Source organism: Camelus bactrianus, chromosome 1 (assembly GCF_048773025.1).
Source record: "Camelus bactrianus isolate YW-2024 breed Bactrian camel chromosome 1, ASM4877302v1, whole genome shotgun sequence".
NCBI lineage: Eukaryota > Metazoa > Chordata > Mammalia > Artiodactyla > Camelidae > Camelus > Camelus bactrianus.
The window spans coordinates 70,791,812-70,808,380 of record NC_133539.1 but is presented as its reverse complement, the minus strand read 5'-3'; the positions used below and the strand labels follow the sequence as shown (position 1 = coordinate 70,808,380).

General features: G+C 38.7%; 1 protein-coding gene across 3 annotated transcripts in view; it reads left to right on the top strand.

Annotated features, from left to right (window-relative positions):
• Positions 1-5,462: 5,462 nt before the first annotated feature.
• Positions 5,463-16,569, top strand: part of VPS8 (VPS8 subunit of CORVET complex) — a 222,892-nt gene continuing 211,785 nt past the window's right edge. For all 3 annotated transcript variants that reach the window (XM_045519728.2, XM_010959180.3, XM_045519727.2), the window contains exons 1-3: positions 5,463-5,558; positions 14,715-14,956; positions 15,747-15,815. In XM_045519728.2, the coding sequence (XP_045375684.1) occupies positions 14,804-14,956; positions 15,747-15,815 (222 nt within the window). In that variant the 5' untranslated portion in view covers positions 5,463-5,558; positions 14,715-14,803. The remainder of the gene's footprint in view (positions 5,559-14,714; positions 14,957-15,746; positions 15,816-16,569) is intronic.

Below are 16,569 nucleotides of genomic sequence, written 5' to 3'. Positions count from 1 at the left end.
CAACTGAGAGTGTCACCAGATGGAAAGAACCTGGGTCCCTGAGTCCTGGATGGAGGAGAGTACTCCACCCCCATCTGTTTGCATCTATTGCCCTAACACAGTGGCATTTGAACAAAGTCCCAAAGATGGTGAGAGAATGAGCCATGTGGTTCTTCTGGGGGAAGAGCATTCCTGGCAGAGGGAACCTAAGAATGACATCTGGAATAACTTGAGTAACTTACAGATAACCAATTTCACTTCTCCCCAGCCCACTTTGATGTTTTGACTCCATTAAGAACCCTGTACACCAGGTTTCTTTTTAAAAAAGGAAAAGAGGCCAATTAATTTTGTTCTCGTGAGCAAAGACAAAGGTGGCACAGCTACCCATCTCCTAGTCTCTGCCCCTTGTTCCCAGGTCCCAGACATTTTTTTCTTTCAGGATAGATGTGGCTTGCTCTGGATGCAATGTTAATAGCCATGTCTGGACCGTGCTCTCCATCCTGCCTGCGTTGGGGAGAGCTGGAGGAGTAGGGCTGGGTATCCAGACATCATCCAAATGCCGCAGCCCTGGGATGACGCTCCCCTTCTAGCTCCTGGCCATCAGAGCAGCCCCCTCACTGATTCCCATTCCCCAAGGCTCCTGCATTGCCTGTGGGGCTTTTTTCTCATGGGTTTAATTTCTCCTAAGACCACTTCACAGAAGTTCCATTCTAATTGCTATCTGCTCAATTGCTTTGTCTTATTTAAAAAGACAAGTTTAATAAATCCAAATATTCCTCTGTCTAGGTCTTAATGACCTGTATGAAGTTAACTTTGATGGATGGTACATTTTAAGCCAAAACATAACTCTCTGAACCCTAAACATAGTACAGCTTTTGATACTCTTCCCAAAGGCAAGAATATCATAACAATATTCCGTATAGAAAAAGTCCAATATGTAAGTTAACATCAATTTAACCTTTTTCTTTTTTAAAAAAATCTCAATGCCCATGTTTACATAATTACAGCTGAAATTTTAAGAAACCTCCTACCAGTGCTTCTCAAACTTAAATAATGTTCAGATTACTTGTAAGTGGAAAAGAATCTCATGGATCTCTAGATCTGGCTTAAATTATTTTTTTATGATGTTGCATAGAAGATATTTTTTATGATGTATATATATGTAAACATAAAAAACTTAGGAAAAGATTCATTTTTATAGATTTTATGCAGCTATAAAACAAAAACAAATCTATAAGTTAAAAACAAAACTACCAAATGAGGAAATTAAAATTTACAGTGTTGATTTAATATAAGGAATGGTATTTTGCTGAAACCAAAGTGCCCCTCGCAACATGAATATTTTAATGACTGCAATCGCACAGACCTATTTAACCACATACCTTGTGATGACTCAATTCTCCCACTAACCTTTGTTTGTACAGTACACCACAATATAATCTGGCTATAACTTGGTGTGACCACATCATTTATTTTTTAAATCCTTCTCTGTTTTTTTTCCTCATACGCCTGCAACAATTCACTTAGTGCTATTTGCCAATCACAAATCCAAACAGAGGCAGAGAAATTGCATTCCCAGAATAACTATAAAGGGTTGATAAATTTATAAAGATATTCCACCCAAATAGTAATCCAATTCAAATTCAAATTAGAGCCACTTCCTCTATCAAACTGGCAAAGCTTTTTAAAAAGATAAAATAAATGCTGGTGGGTATGTGTGATGGGTACCCTTGAGCACTCTGGTGAGAATGAAAAGCGGCCTGACCTTTCTAGAAAGCAATTTGGCAGTAGGTATTCACAGATTTAAGAGCTTTCAAAGCTTTTGAATCAGTAATTTCACTTACAGGTTTTTATCCTAAGGAAATAATTTTAAAATGTGGGCAAAGTTTTCTGTATAAGGATATTCATGGCAATGTCCTTGTTAACAGTGAAAAATAGGAAATCTCCCCTAAATACCCAAAAGTTATGAAATAAACTACATTATCAACAATTATGTAGCCATTACAAATAATATTTGTGAACAATTTTAATAGCACCTTGTTTAGTGTTCAAGGCACAACACTGAGGAAAAAAGCAGGTACAGAACTATATATTCTTTTTTTTTTTTTTACTTTTTTTTATAGAGTTATAGTCATTTTACAATGTTGTGTCAAATCCTACATAGGTCTACTATGTAAAAAGTATACATATGCAAAGTAAAAGACCCAATGAAAATAAGCCAAAACCATGTTTTTTTTTTTCCCCTGGAGTGCGAGTGCTATACTTTTTATATTTCCTGATTCTTTTTCAAGTTTTCAATAATTATACAGAAGTTTTGTTTTTTAATTAATGTAAAGAGCCCTGTAAAGGATAGCAGGTCAGCTTGGACTATGCTAAAACACTCCTTATTGTGAGTTGAAATTGCTTCACTACAACATCTATCCACAGGTCCCAGGTGTACTTTCTAGAGTTACAAAGAATAAGTCTACAGATATTTCAAAAAGTCAGTTAGCAACCTTCCCCACATCCCACCTCCATAACCCACTGCTCCTACTTCTGTCAGTTTCCTTTCTGCCCAACGCTTTCAACTGTTCTCTGTCAAATAGGGTTTCTGATCTCACCAGCCTGCTTACCCTGCCACAGACAGGCTCCTGTTCAATAGGTTTCCTTTAAAATTGTGGTTTTCAGAACTGACAGCAGGTCTCCAGGATTCTAAAGCACAGCTACAATTATGCCACTCCTCTGCTTAAGAATCTCCAAAGGCTCTTACCAGAAAAGCAGACCCCCCACCTTGGCATGCAATGCCCTCCTGAATCTGGTCCCACCTTTCCAGCCTCATATCACACCATACCTCTAACACTGTACACCAGTGCTTTCAAACTATGTGTTGCTATGCATTAGTGTTATGAAATCAATTTATTAGGCAGCATTTTCTAAAAAGTAGAACAGAATAGAAAATGCCAAGTTGCATTGCACATACTAAAGGCAATTAATGTCACAAGGTGTACACACATACACACTAGACACACGTACACACACACACAAAATAGGTCATAGCTGAAATGTATTTTTTTTTTACTTTTTAAAATTATAGTCAATTTACAATGTGTCAATTTCTGGTGTACAGCATGTTGCAGTCATACATACACATACATACATTCGTTTTCATATTCTTTTTCATTATACATTCATTACCAAGTGATATTGAGTATAGTTCCCTGTGCTATACAGAAGAAAATTCTTGTATATCTATTTTATATATAGTAGTTAATATCTGCAAATCTTGAACTCCCAATTTGTCCCTCCCTCCCCCCTTTCCCCCCAGTAACCATAAGTTTGTATTCTGTCTGAGTCTATTTCTGTTTTGTAAATAAGTTCATTTGTCTTTTTTTTTTTAAGATTCCACATATGAGTGATATCATATGGTATTTTTCTTTCTCTTTCTGGCTTACTTAGCTTAGAATGACATTCTCCAGGTCCATCCATGTTGCTGCAAATGGCATTATTTTATTTATTTATTTTTTTATGGTGGAGTAGTGTTCCATTGTATAAATATACCACAACTTCTTTCTCCAGTCATCTGTCTACAGACATTTAGGTTGTTTCCATGCCTTGGCTATTGTAAATAGTGCTGCTATGAACATTGGGGTGCATGTATCTTTTAGAGTTTCCTCTGGATATATGCCCAGGAGTTGGATTGCTGTATCATATGGTAAATCTATTTTTAGTTTTTTGAGGAATCTCCGTACTGTTTTCCATAATGGCTGCACTAAACTACATTCTCACCAACAGTTTAGGAGGGTTCCCTTTTCTCCACATCCTCTCCAGTATTTATCGTTTGTGGAATTTTGAATGATAGCCATTCTGACTGGTGTGAGGTGATACCTCATTGTAGTTTTGATTTGCATTTCTCTGATAATTAGCGATATTGAGCATCTTTTTCATGTGCCTATTGACCATTTGTATGTCTTTATAGGAGAATTGCTTGTTTAGGTCTTCTGCCCATTTTTGGATTGGATTGTTTTTTTGGGTTTTTTTTTTTTTGTTGTTGTTATTAAACTGTATGAGCTGTTTATATATTCTGGAAATTAAGCCCTTGTCAGTTGCATCATCTGCAAATATTTTTTTCTATTCCATAGGTTGTCTTTTTGTTTTGCTTATAGCTTCCTTTGCTGTGCAAAAGCTTGTAAGTTTAATTAGGTCCCACTTGTTTATTTTTGTTTTTATTTCCATTGCCTGGGTAGACTGCCCTAGGAGAACATTGCTAAAATTTATGCAGAAAATGTTTTGCCTATGTTTTCTTCTAGGGGGTTTATAGTGTCTTGTCTTATGTTTAAGTCTTTAAGGCATTTTAAGTTTATTTTTGTGTATGCTGTGTGAAATGTATTTCTTACTGTGAGTGACAATCAAAAAATTTGAAAGGCACTGCCCACACCAGTCACATTAGGCTGGCAGCTTGTCTCCAATCTTGCTTTGTACTGCTTTTAGGCCCACTGTTCCCTCAGCTAGGAATTCTCCTTTCTCTCTGTCTACTGAAATCCTTTAGGACCCTAATAAGAGAGCACCTCCTCCCTTAAGTGTTCCCCACTTTCCCTCATATGTGATCCTGAATGACGGTCTCATACCTTTCTTATACTAGTCAAAACAGTCTGCCTTGTACTGTAGCTTTGTCTGTACAATGAGTTCTTAGACAGAGTACCTGGAGGGCAGGGCTGTTTCTTACCCATCCTTGGGTCCTTCAGAGGCCTAGAAGTATAGTGAACCGGTTGATGCTCAATAAATGTCTGCCCAACTGAGTATTTTCTATATCTCCCTCCAGGAACATCTTCTGTGTTCTTCCTCCTTCTATTTTCTTGACCATAGTTCCCAGCAGGCATAGTAAGATTTGTGCCCTGGGACCAGTATTATCTACAGTGGTGGGTCTGAAAACCAGTCTGTCCTGAAAGTGTTCATCTTTCTTTAGGAGGAACAAGAGGAACATACTTTTTGTTTGCTTGTTTCATACATTTTAAAGATGTCCCCTTTATTTGAGAGTGTATCTCTCTTGTACTTTTGGTGTTAAGATGTATTTTTACAGAGCAATGTTGACGATAGTGAGAAAATAATAGTTGGTTTTCAGCGTGTGCCCTTACTGTCTTTACTTGGCAAAATAAAAAGTTAGCAATTCTATGTTCGTCTTTAAAAAGATTAAAATTAAAAATTTCTCGTTGCAAACTCCAAAAGGCTGGGAATCGACTGCCCTTTCGGGACTGGCTGAAGATAAGTTCATTTTCTTAAAGGCTAGATAAATTTATTGACATAGGGCTGGAGGAGGGTTTCTTTTCTCAAGGACTACCATTTATTGGTCCGCGCTCTTCCTCTGACGCTTCCATTCTCCCCAAGATGTTAATGACCCATTAAGTCCCTTGGACGGGAGAGTGTATCTCTGGCCCTTTAAATGGGGGCGTGGTGTAGAGGGGCGGACCGCCCAGGAGGGACACGCGTGAGAAGAGGAAAGCGGAAGCGTGGCCTCCGAGTAGGTACTACGCGTGCGTGAGGCTAGAGCAGTGGGCGGGGTCACGTGGGCCCGGGGTCCTGGGCTGGGACGGCTGCGGGCTCAGGTAACGGATGTCCCGAGAGCGGGCGAGCGGGACTGTGGTAGAGGGGCTGTACCCGGGACGGGAGGGTGGCGTGCGCTGAGTCCCCGAGCTTCGGCCTTTCCCCCCGGGCAACAGTGGCGCGGCCTCGGAGCGGCTTATGGAACAGCCATTCACTGGCTGGCTGGACCCGGGCCCACTGGCCGGGCAGGGTTGACTCGGACGGACGGGCGTCCTCTGTTTGGCCTGGAACCGGGTTAAGCAGTTTCCGCTTGTTCCAAACAAATGTGAGGCCGAGGTACAGGTGCACTCGCTCCCCCTGATTAGGAGACTTGCAGGCGGGTGATCACGCCCCTCCCCAACGCGGAACAAGTGTGCAGCCCGCCTTTGGGGCCTGGGCACAGGTGTAGGTTCTTCCATCCCTCGAGGACTGGGATGAGTGTGCTTCCTGAGTGTGAGGCTGAGGCTCAGATGCGGTGTCCACCTCTCTGGATTGGTTTGCACCCTGTGAGGCTCGTTCCAGTTTCTTTCTGCTTGCAAGGTGTGCCCCACAGTGAGGGCAGCAGGGTCGCGGGGGTCTCTAACGTTTGAGGGCATTCTTGTGTCCTGGTTAGTTCTCCAAGTGTGGTACCTGGGGGAAACAGAGCTGCCTGAAGTGTTTTTGAGTGTGCTTCAGAGGAGAGTAGAGTGGGATGAAGAAGTATCTGTGAGAGAGACTCCATGGCAGTGTGTTATCAGGAGCTTCTGGGGAGCCTTCTCCAAACAGGCAGCCTCCTTCATACCCTCCTAATATTAGGCTGATACTAGAATGTTGAGGAAGGCTGTGTCCTCTCCCACACGCTCCTTACCTGCTCAAACAAAACAAACGTGGATGTTAACTTGTGGTACCAACTTTACTCCAGATGTCTGTGATTAGGAGATGATTACATATCGTGTGTGTTTGAAGGATCTCTAAATGGGGATGGAGGATCTACATACGTTTGTGTCAGATACAGGTTTGCTTATGGTTAAATTTAAGAAGAGTAGATGTTGAAGTCTCTGGCAATAGCTGGCATGTTCCATAGAATGCAGAATAAAGAGAAATGGGAGAAAAAATTCTGGTTGAACTATATTGGGCTTCATATGTCAATAGTATATTGATTATCCTTTATGCATTTCCTTTGTACCTGGACCAGCGTCAGCAGATGGATGTTTTCTGTCTTCTGGGATAGTGGGACATCTTGGTGATTTTTAACTGTATCCCACCCTTTCTTAGACATTTCAGCCATTGTGGCACAAAAATGTATGGGAATGAAAAGTAAGGCCTTTTGAACTTAATGAAGTATGTTTAACGTTTGATTTGTTTATACTTTCACAGAGTTTAGATAGCCTCTTCTCTTAACCCACAGCTTCAGGTGTCATCTATATTATTTGTAAGAACACACTGTTCTATTTTTAAGTGAATCTTGAATTAATGTTTGAATTATCTTCATTCTCTATAACAGCTCTTGTGTTACATCAAGCTTAAGTACCCCAGTGAGAAGGGAAAACTCCTACTTCCAGTATTACAGGTATCAGGGAAGGACACTTGTTGGCCAGACTGGATAAAAGAATGTCATGTGCTTACTCTTCTGGCAAGGCAGATAGGGTATTTGATTGGCAGCACCACTAAAATTACATGGTTGGAGTGGAAGAGGAGCAGTTTTCCAAAGGAAAGATGGTGATGGTGCTGGGATATTTTAACCAAAATCAGATTTGTCTTTTCCTCTGCAGTTAATGAAACTTCCTCTTGCTCTTTCAAAAAATTTTTTTTCTTGTTTTGTGACTCTATCTTCTCCTTGACCCCCAACTAAAACAAATTGAGGTGATGATTTAATTTACTGGGAGTTAAGATGGGTGATAAGGCCAACATTTACTCAGCCTACAACTGAGTAGAATCCTATCTTTTGAACATTTAACTTGTAAGAATTCACCCATACCACTTCGGTGAAGAAAGGAAAGGGAATATATTTCAGCCTACACAAGCCCCATGTGCTTCTTAGGAGGACTTCTCTGAGGTTGGGATTGGTCTTTGGAGAGAAATTCTTATAGTGTTGGAGACTTATTAGAAGCTGGAAAGAAGTAATGATTTTTCTCTCTCATTCATTGCATTTATCACCTCATACACATATTGATATAAAGCTGATGCATAATACTAGGGTTAGTGCACAGTGTAGATATTCGGAAACTTCTTTTTGTTGTTTTGTATATTATGGTAGGAAGTTAGATTTTGCTTTTCTAGGACGGGGCTTCTAGAAGGCTGTGTCTGACAGTTCCTTCAAGTAACAGCACCATGCACAGGTAGGTCTCAGACACTCATCCTTTCCCTCACTTGTTAACATTTGCTCTGTGTATACTTCCTAAGTTTTGAATGGTCACTCCTCTCATTTAGACATTTACTAAGAGAGAAGAGAAACAGAGAGCTTTGGGCTTTTTCATAGTGGCAGCTCTAAGCACTGTGGGCTGTATTTGCCTTCAGTGTGCCTATTTTTGGAAAGAAACTTGAGGGTCAAGTAAGCAGCTCATCCCAGTACATAGTAGCATTGCATCTAACACAGAGTCTGTTTCTGAAGTCTGTGAGTAGGTTGGAGTGAAAGTGAAACTTGTGTATCCTTGAAAAGTACCTTGGAAATTGAGTATCCTCAAAGTACCCTGGGAAGGAGTCCTGTTGGAGATTGACATATGATCTCTCAGGAAGTCTGACACAGCCACTTTTTGCTTCATGTTGGGAACAGCATGCTGTTTGTTACTTTGAGCACAGGTGAAATGGATTACTTGTGTTTGAGGCATGTAAGAGCTGAGACTGACCGAAAGGTTGGAAGTTACCCATCTATTCCCCCATGCACACACTGAAGTGTATAGTTATTGAGTGGAATGGTATTCAGAGTCTCTGGCTCTGTGTGAATCATCTCTTTTTTTATTTCTCTATTTGCTGAAGTTGAATTCCTGTATATTGAATGGACACATGATACCTTTTCACTATTTTCCTCTTAGTTTATAAGCTGAATTGATGTAAAAAAAATGAAATATTTGAAATTGTGGTGTTTTTGTCAAGTTATATACAAACAAGATAATCATTAAAAAAACAGTGTTTGGGATTTAAAAAAAGATCTCACCTAGATGCAAAGAATGAAATTTGCAAGGTGGGAGGCTTCTGGGGCAGGATGACTAACTGTATCTTACTTTGACCGGAACTGCTGTTTGAGGCTCTGGAAGCCAGTGATGCAGTGTTGTTTGGCTGCTTATACAGGGAGGAAGGGAGGGACAGATGCATGGGTAGGTGGATGGATGGTTGGATGGATGGATGGATTGATGGGGTGATTAGCTACAAGATAATTAGGCACTGGGAATACAATGGTGAAGAAAGGCAGATATGGGCTTTGTTCTCCTGGAACTTGCATTGTAGTTGAGGGGAGGGAATGATGGTTCAGACACTGAAAAAGTGATTGCCATGTGATAAGTGTAATAAAAGAAGAGAACAGTATTATAGGTGCCTGTTGACAGGCAACCTGTTCTAGTTGAGCAGGGCAAAAAAGGCTTTTTTGAGGAAACAGAGTTTTGGCTAATACCTAAAGGATGAATGTGATCAGCTGTAGTTAACAGGCCTGATTACATAAAGGTGGAACTCAGTTATAACTTAGTTTATTATGGCATAGATTCTTGTATGCTGTGAGTCAGGTAATATCCTCTGAAGCTTAGCAATTACAGGTAATAAAACTGATATATTTAATTTGCAACACACGTGTTATTGCTGCCTTCCAGTTCTTGTGTTGATCAGCAGATATTTATTGAATGTCCACATAGCTATGCAAATCAATGAGCCCAGTGTTATGGGATATACAAAGATGCGTGGCCCCATTTTTATTGTACAGTTGGGGAGAAAAGATGTAGTTATATGGTAAGTTAACTAATGAATCAATGTGAGGAAAGTGCCAAGGCACCATTCTAAAGAAGATGTGCATTCTGGGTTCAGAGGATGCTTAGGGAAGGAAGCTCCCCAGAAGGATGGAAGGAAAGGAGGAATTCAGATAAATGTGGAGTGAAAAGGAAGATGACCGAGTGTGAGCAGACATGGAGGGAAAGTGGAAGCTATTCTTGGAGGACTCTAAATACAAATAATAAGTTTGGTTATAAAGGAACTATTATCCTGCCCAGAATGGCTTGGAATTTGGAATTTTATCCTGTAGGCATTGGGAGATGTTAAAAATGAGTCCATTTACCAGAGAAAGATAATAGAAAACCTATAGAAGTTAATTCTACTTCATCTTTCTTTACAAAACAAACCAGAAGATGACAAAACAAAACAAAGAAGTGGAAGAAGAGAAATACTAGGATTAGAAAGACCAGAAACACAGTTGGCATGTAAAATTGTTTCCATATCATGATTTTGTGATATCTTTCAGAGTATATAGTATATTAAAAAAAAAACTTGGTTTGATTTCAATGTGATGTGAAAAGTGTCTCATGTGACTCTTTTAGGAGGAAAAGCATGTCAGTGAATTAAATAGGATCCTGGAACTTGAGAATAGTGGGGAATGTCTGCCAAGGTAAAAAACAAACAAACAAACAAAAAAACCCCAAATAACCGGTGGAAGAGTTCCACATTGTCCTGGCCTAACATAGGTCACATTCTAGAGTTCTTATGCAGTTGGACAGTATCATCATGGGGTCATTGCTATTTATATAGTACACATCTGTTTTAATGGTCCTTGAATCGTTGAATTCATTGACTGGGAATAATTAAGAGGGAGTAATCTTAGGAAGTATCAGGATATCAGGCGATCTTCAGTTGGAACTGTTAAATTATTAGTTTATCAGCTCTCAGAAATGGACAACATAATGGGTAATCGTGATTCTGTAATATGCATTTTCTGTTAGATTAATCTAATTTTATCAGGGAGAGACTAAGAAATCACTGGTGTAACCTAACATGTAGTCTGCAGGTACTCTCTGGCCTGGCATCCCTTTAAGAACCGTAAAACACTAGATTACAGGACGGTTGGATGAAAACTAGTTATAGAATTGTATCTCAAGAGGAAATTGCCAGAGTTAATTGCTTTATACTCAGCACGTAAGTGATATCTGGAGACAGTAGCGCTTCAAGTGTGTAATATGAAGAGTCATGTATTAAGCATTTCATCATTGGTCTGCATAGTAGAATGAAGAGCTTGCTCAATAAATATTTGGGCAACACCAGGTAACTATTTCAGAATATTGGCAATGTGGCCAGAAATAAATTAACTGAAGTTTATTAGTATATTCATTTCCTATTCCTGCTATAACAAATTACCACAAATTTAGTGGCTTAAAAAAAGTACAGATTTATTCTATAGTTCTGTAGTACCCAAGTCCAGCACTGGTCTTGCTAGGCTAAAATCAAGCTGTGGCAGGGCTGGGACCCTTTGGAGGCTCTAGAAGAGAATCCATTTCCTTGTCTTTTGCAGCTTTTAGAGACTGTGTAAATGTTCAAAGCCTTGCAACATAGCGCTTCTCTGACCCTGCTTCTTTTGTCACTTTTCTTTCTCTGACACTGTCTTCTGCCTTCTCTTCCACTTTAAAAAAGACTCTAGTGGTTACATTGGACCCATGTGGGTAATTCATGCTAATCTACTCAACTCAAGATCCTAACTTCTGCAAAGTTCCTTTTGCCATGTAAGGCAACACAGTCACAGGTTTTATGGATTAGGATGGACATCGTTGGGTATGTGGTAGGTATTCTGCCTACCACAGGTAGATTCAGGCACAGCTCAGTTTCTAAAAAATTTACAGAAGCTGCTCCAGTGAACTCCCCTTTCCAAAAACAAACAAACAAAAGATCTGAACATGGTGGCCTTTTGATTCAGTAGGTCTATTTGGGTTGGAAAAATTTGCTAACATAAAGAAAGAAATAACTGCTGGTAAGTGGCAAAAGAGGAAGTTGATGCAAAAAAACATAATTTTAGAAAGAGTAAATAGTATAATTAAACATTTTTATTAAGTCTCTCATGCTCTGCTGGGGCCTGTACTAGTGTTAGACAGACAAAACCCCTACCACTCAGGTGTTTAAGAAACTTCTAATGTGATATAGAAGTATATCCTTCTGGTAAGGTATCCTAATATTCTTAGCTCTAGCCAGACTTTTATAAAAGCACCAGATCTTGTTTCAAGATCTTTAACTTTAGAAGAATTTGGAAATCTTGAGGAAATTTTAAGTGATAATAGCTAATATTTCTTGAAAATCTGTTCTGTGTTCAGGCATTCTAAATGCTTTACAGTCACTATGTCATTTATTCCTCACAGTAACTGCAGAATAGATAGTTGCATTCCTAAGAGTCAGGACATTCAATTTTAAGTGACCCTCCCCATCACCCCACTCAAAAAAAAGAAAAATTGGGAAGATGGGAGCGTATGTGGGCTTATATAGCCAAAATATCGGAAGGCTGTGGCCAGAGCAAACATCATAGAAGACTGGAACCTGGGGCCTGAGTGATAACAGGACCCTCCTTCCTCCTCTTCTCTGGTTGTTTGTTGATTGCTTTTGTTCTTGCCAGAGAATCTGTACCTACAGTTTAAATTCTGTCGGTAAAGGCAGATCTCTAGTGACAGATACATCGAAGGTGTTTAGTTGGTTTGTGTTGAATAAGTGACCTTTTTTTTTTTTTTTTTTGCAGAACAGGTCAGGTGGAAGGTGGGGGATACTGTTCAGACTTACTATTCATTGTTTAGAGAGCAGTGGAAATGGGTGTTCCTTACCAGTTCCATTTTAACGAATGCTGGTGAAGGACCCTGGCTATGTTGCACAGTCTCTATTACTAAGGGATTTTTGATTGGCAGCCTCCACAACAACTATATGATTTGAAGGAGCCTTTCCCAGAACAAGAGGTGATGCTCTGGGCAAACAGTACAAATGGCCACAATATTTCATCTTACAGATGTAGAAATAGAGGGGCTCAGAAAGGGTAGACAAATTGACCAAGGTCACAAATAGGAACTGGTAAAGTCCAGATTCAGATATGGTTTTAATTGACCCCGTGGCTTATGTTCTTTCTACTTTGCCACCACACCACGGTAACGAGCTCAGCCAGGAAGGATGGAAATGAAGTAGCCTGGCACGGCAGGATGATATTCTTCAGGGAATGCTTGGTTTCTTGGAACTTTTTCACTGTGGTACTGGTGTTCGCAGATACTGAGCTGTTCTGAGAACCGCTTATTAACTCCAGATAGAAGATATAAAAAGAGCCAGAAAAAAAATTGTTTTCCTTTCTGAGTTATTTTGGAGACACAAATGTGAAGAATGAAACCTTTTTCAGTTATTAAATTGTGTTTGTTTTTGTTTTGCTATGTGGTCTTTTCCACTATTTTTTTTTAAAGTATAAGAATAAAACTTAACAATCCCAGGAACCACTGAATGTGAATTTGTGCATGTTTGCAAACATTCCTTGACTAATTGAAATCATTTTTGCTAAGTGCTGCAAATAAGAGTGAGCTTTATTAAAAAGTAACTTGTCATGAGCCAACTCAGTCTTCTTTGAAGAAAGGCTTATAAACACTAATATTGCTCCTGCCTTTGGCTCAGTGCAGAAGGAGAAGTACATTTAGTACGCAGATTGGAAAGATACTTTCAAATGTTGCCAGACGCAGAGTGCCCTCAGTTATGTCTCCTAGGCATGTATCTGTTAGCATGTGTTTGCAGGACAGAGCCTTAGAGTCTATCTTCTGTAACACATGAAAGAAATTAGTCTCTATTTGGTAACATACCAAATGTACTAGCTAGAAAAATTGGTTTCAGCTCTTGAAAAATCAGTCTTCATGAGTCTATATTTCTTACACATAGAATTCATTTTTTTGTAGTAGGATAAAAATGAAATACTGAAGGAAGTGACATTCATTTTAAGTAGTACAAAAATGAGCCTAATTAGATAAAATTGTCAGTGAGTTTTGGGCATATTTCCTAAAGCACAATAACAGCAACTCATTTTCAAATCCCTTAAAAAAATTAATTCTTTCAATGGCTCCATAGTTGTCAGCTTTTTTTTCAGCCCTCACTTCAGTAAGGAATAAGAGAAAGAGAAATTCGCATGGTGGGGAAGTCTGCTGATGTGGTCATCGTGCCCCCTGCGGGTAGTATGTAGTTTGAAAAAGCTTCTTACTGACTTACTGCTGGTTGCTGGGCACTGTAGAAACAGGTAGTCTAGAAAGCAAAATGACTTTTGTTTTTGTTATCATTACTATGGCATTGTTTCTATTTTTGTATTTTTGTTTTATTCTAAACAGACAGAGCTAAGTCTAAGTGATAGACTTTTTGAAGTTTGGTCACTTGTAGCCTAATTATAGCACAATCTAAAAATATTTAAGAGCAAATTTAATTGTTAAACTTATAATTTTTTTTCTGAATATATTTTTAGTTTTCTAGAGATTTTGCATGCAATTGTTTTATGGACAATTTTCTAAGTAAACCAAATTACCTGTTTCTTTTTGATATAGTATTGTATCATTTAGAGATATGAAAGATACAAGAAATTTGCATACATTTCTTTTTCTTTAGTATTTCAGTTTTCCCTGAAAATGTTTCTTTTTAGCCACCTTTCTAGAAATCTCTAGTCAGCTGTGGAATGATTTTATCCTGGTGTCATTGTGTCTCCCCTAATAGATGTGAACCTTTAGATTTGCTAGCATATTAAGTGACTAGCTATCCATTCTAGGCCCTCTGTGTCTACACTAAATTCCCTTAGAGATCTGTGGCCTTGTAGAGGATGGATGCTAGTGACAAAAATGGTCTATATGCTTATGTTAAAGGAGACCTGGAGATCTACTCTGAGGATTGGGAATGTGAAGGAGGGGTTAATTATAGCTTTGGGCACCAGCTACCCTCGTGTGCTCAGGTACATAAATCTAGTTGGTACCAGGTCTAATGGCTGAGCTTATCCCAGGTCTGTCACTATTACTAGACTTAGGACTTCGGCTGGTGGGCCACTTCCTAGACTCCTGAGTCAGATGTTCCTCCTTTGTGCTCCCATAGAAACCCTCCCCTCATAGCATACCCCATACCCTACTATTGATTTCTCTGCCCACAGTTAGATGATTAAATGAAGAATCAGTTTCCACAAAAGTCTGACCCAGTAAGTCTTTGGAATGTCCAACTGAGGCAATCTAAACGATATGTATTTTTTCTTTTTTCAAAAGAGATCGTCATTCAGTTCATCATGATCTAAGGCCAAAAAACAAAACAAAAACTTTCTTGGATTGACTGAATACAGTTATTAAAAGTTAATATGGAAAATGAACCAGACCACGAAAATGTGGAACAAAGCCTCTGTGCCAAGACTGCTGATGAAGAACTGAATAAGTCTTTCAATCTAGAAGCTTCACTTTCAAAATTCTCTTACATAGATCTGGACAAGGAACTGGAGCTCAAAAATGACTTGGTAAAAATTCAGCTTTTGTCAAGTGATGTTTAGCCAAAATGTTGGTTAGAGTATACTTTATGATCCAAAGATTCTAAATTTATCATTTTTGTGTGGATTAATAGGCATCTATATACAGTTTTATGAGATAGTATTACTCTTCATTTGTTGAGTTCATTATAGTTTATGAAACACTTTAATACATCTTCTCATTTGAGCTCCACAGCATTCTGATAATCCACTTTATAGGGGAAAAAACTGAAATGCAGCTATGTTAAGTGACTTCTCAATATCATACAGCTAGTGGTAGGTTTAGAATTCTTGTGCAATGATTCCCGCCCCCCCCCCCCAGTGATTTGATAGTGAATTAATAGTTTTTTGTGACCGTGGGAATATTCAATGACAAGTTGTTTGACCTAATCACCTCCCACCATAATTTATGAAATGACTAAGAAATGTTATCCCTTTGTATATTGCTTATGACTTATGTCTAAACTTAGAAAATTAGGACTTGTCATAAATATGCTGTTTGACTCGTTTAAGAAAGCAGATGCCATAGCCTTTCAACAGAAGCTTTCTGGAAAAGGCTGTCAGGATGGTGCAGTCAGTGCATATTTGTCCTTGATAATCACTGAAAATAATTTCCTTTTGAGCTCTTATTATCATGGATTATTGAGTTTGTTTTCTGTGTGAAGAGTTTGGTGGTATGTTTGTCTCTTAATTGATAATGGTTCTAATCAGTTAAAACACCCTCATGATTATAAAAGGGAAAGCATCATTATGTGAGCATTAATTTCTTCTCTCTACTTAGATTGATGATAAGGAGTTTGATATTCCTCAAGTTGATACTCCTCCAACACTGGAAAGCATACTCAATGAAGTAAGTATATGTTAATGATCACTATCATTTTATGGCATTTATTTTAATACTTCTGGGTTATAGTGTATTTATCTAGATCTGTATTGTATAATATGGGAGCCACTAATCACATGTGGCAATTTCAATTTAAATTGATGACCGTTAAGTAAAAATGGAAAATTCAGTTGCTGAGTTGTACAAGGCACACTTAATGGGGTCAGTAGCCACTTGAAGTGGCTACTCCAGTGGACAGCATAGACACAGGATGTTTCCATCGTGCAGAAAGTTCTGTTGGACAGTGCTGATCTAGATTGTGAGCTTCTCAAGGGCAGTAGCCATGTCTTCATCTCTGTGCCCAGTACAATGCCTCATACTTGGTAGATTTAAAGAAATGTTTTATTAAATGAGTTGAAATACTAAATTCATGTCACTTTTCAGGTTTATATTATGTTTTGATAATGTTATCTCTACCAGTCATCCTCTGTTACTAAAAAAAACCTGCAGCCTTGAAATACACTTCATCACCCTTCCATAGAAAGAAAACGAAACCTTCCTAGTTTATCTTGTGAATATCATCTCTCTCAAAAAGTTTTTTGGAGTTTTGAAATGATGTTATTTTCCGAATTAGCAGATCATAAAGGCTTTGTAAAGGAACTTTGTAAAGTATGCCAGTTTTTTTGTACTCTGCATCTGCTGACAGTTCTTCAGCTCAGTCTTCTTGATCTTATAAAAACTTGCGTTAGGACTCCTATTGGAGGTTTTAGCTTCTAATTTG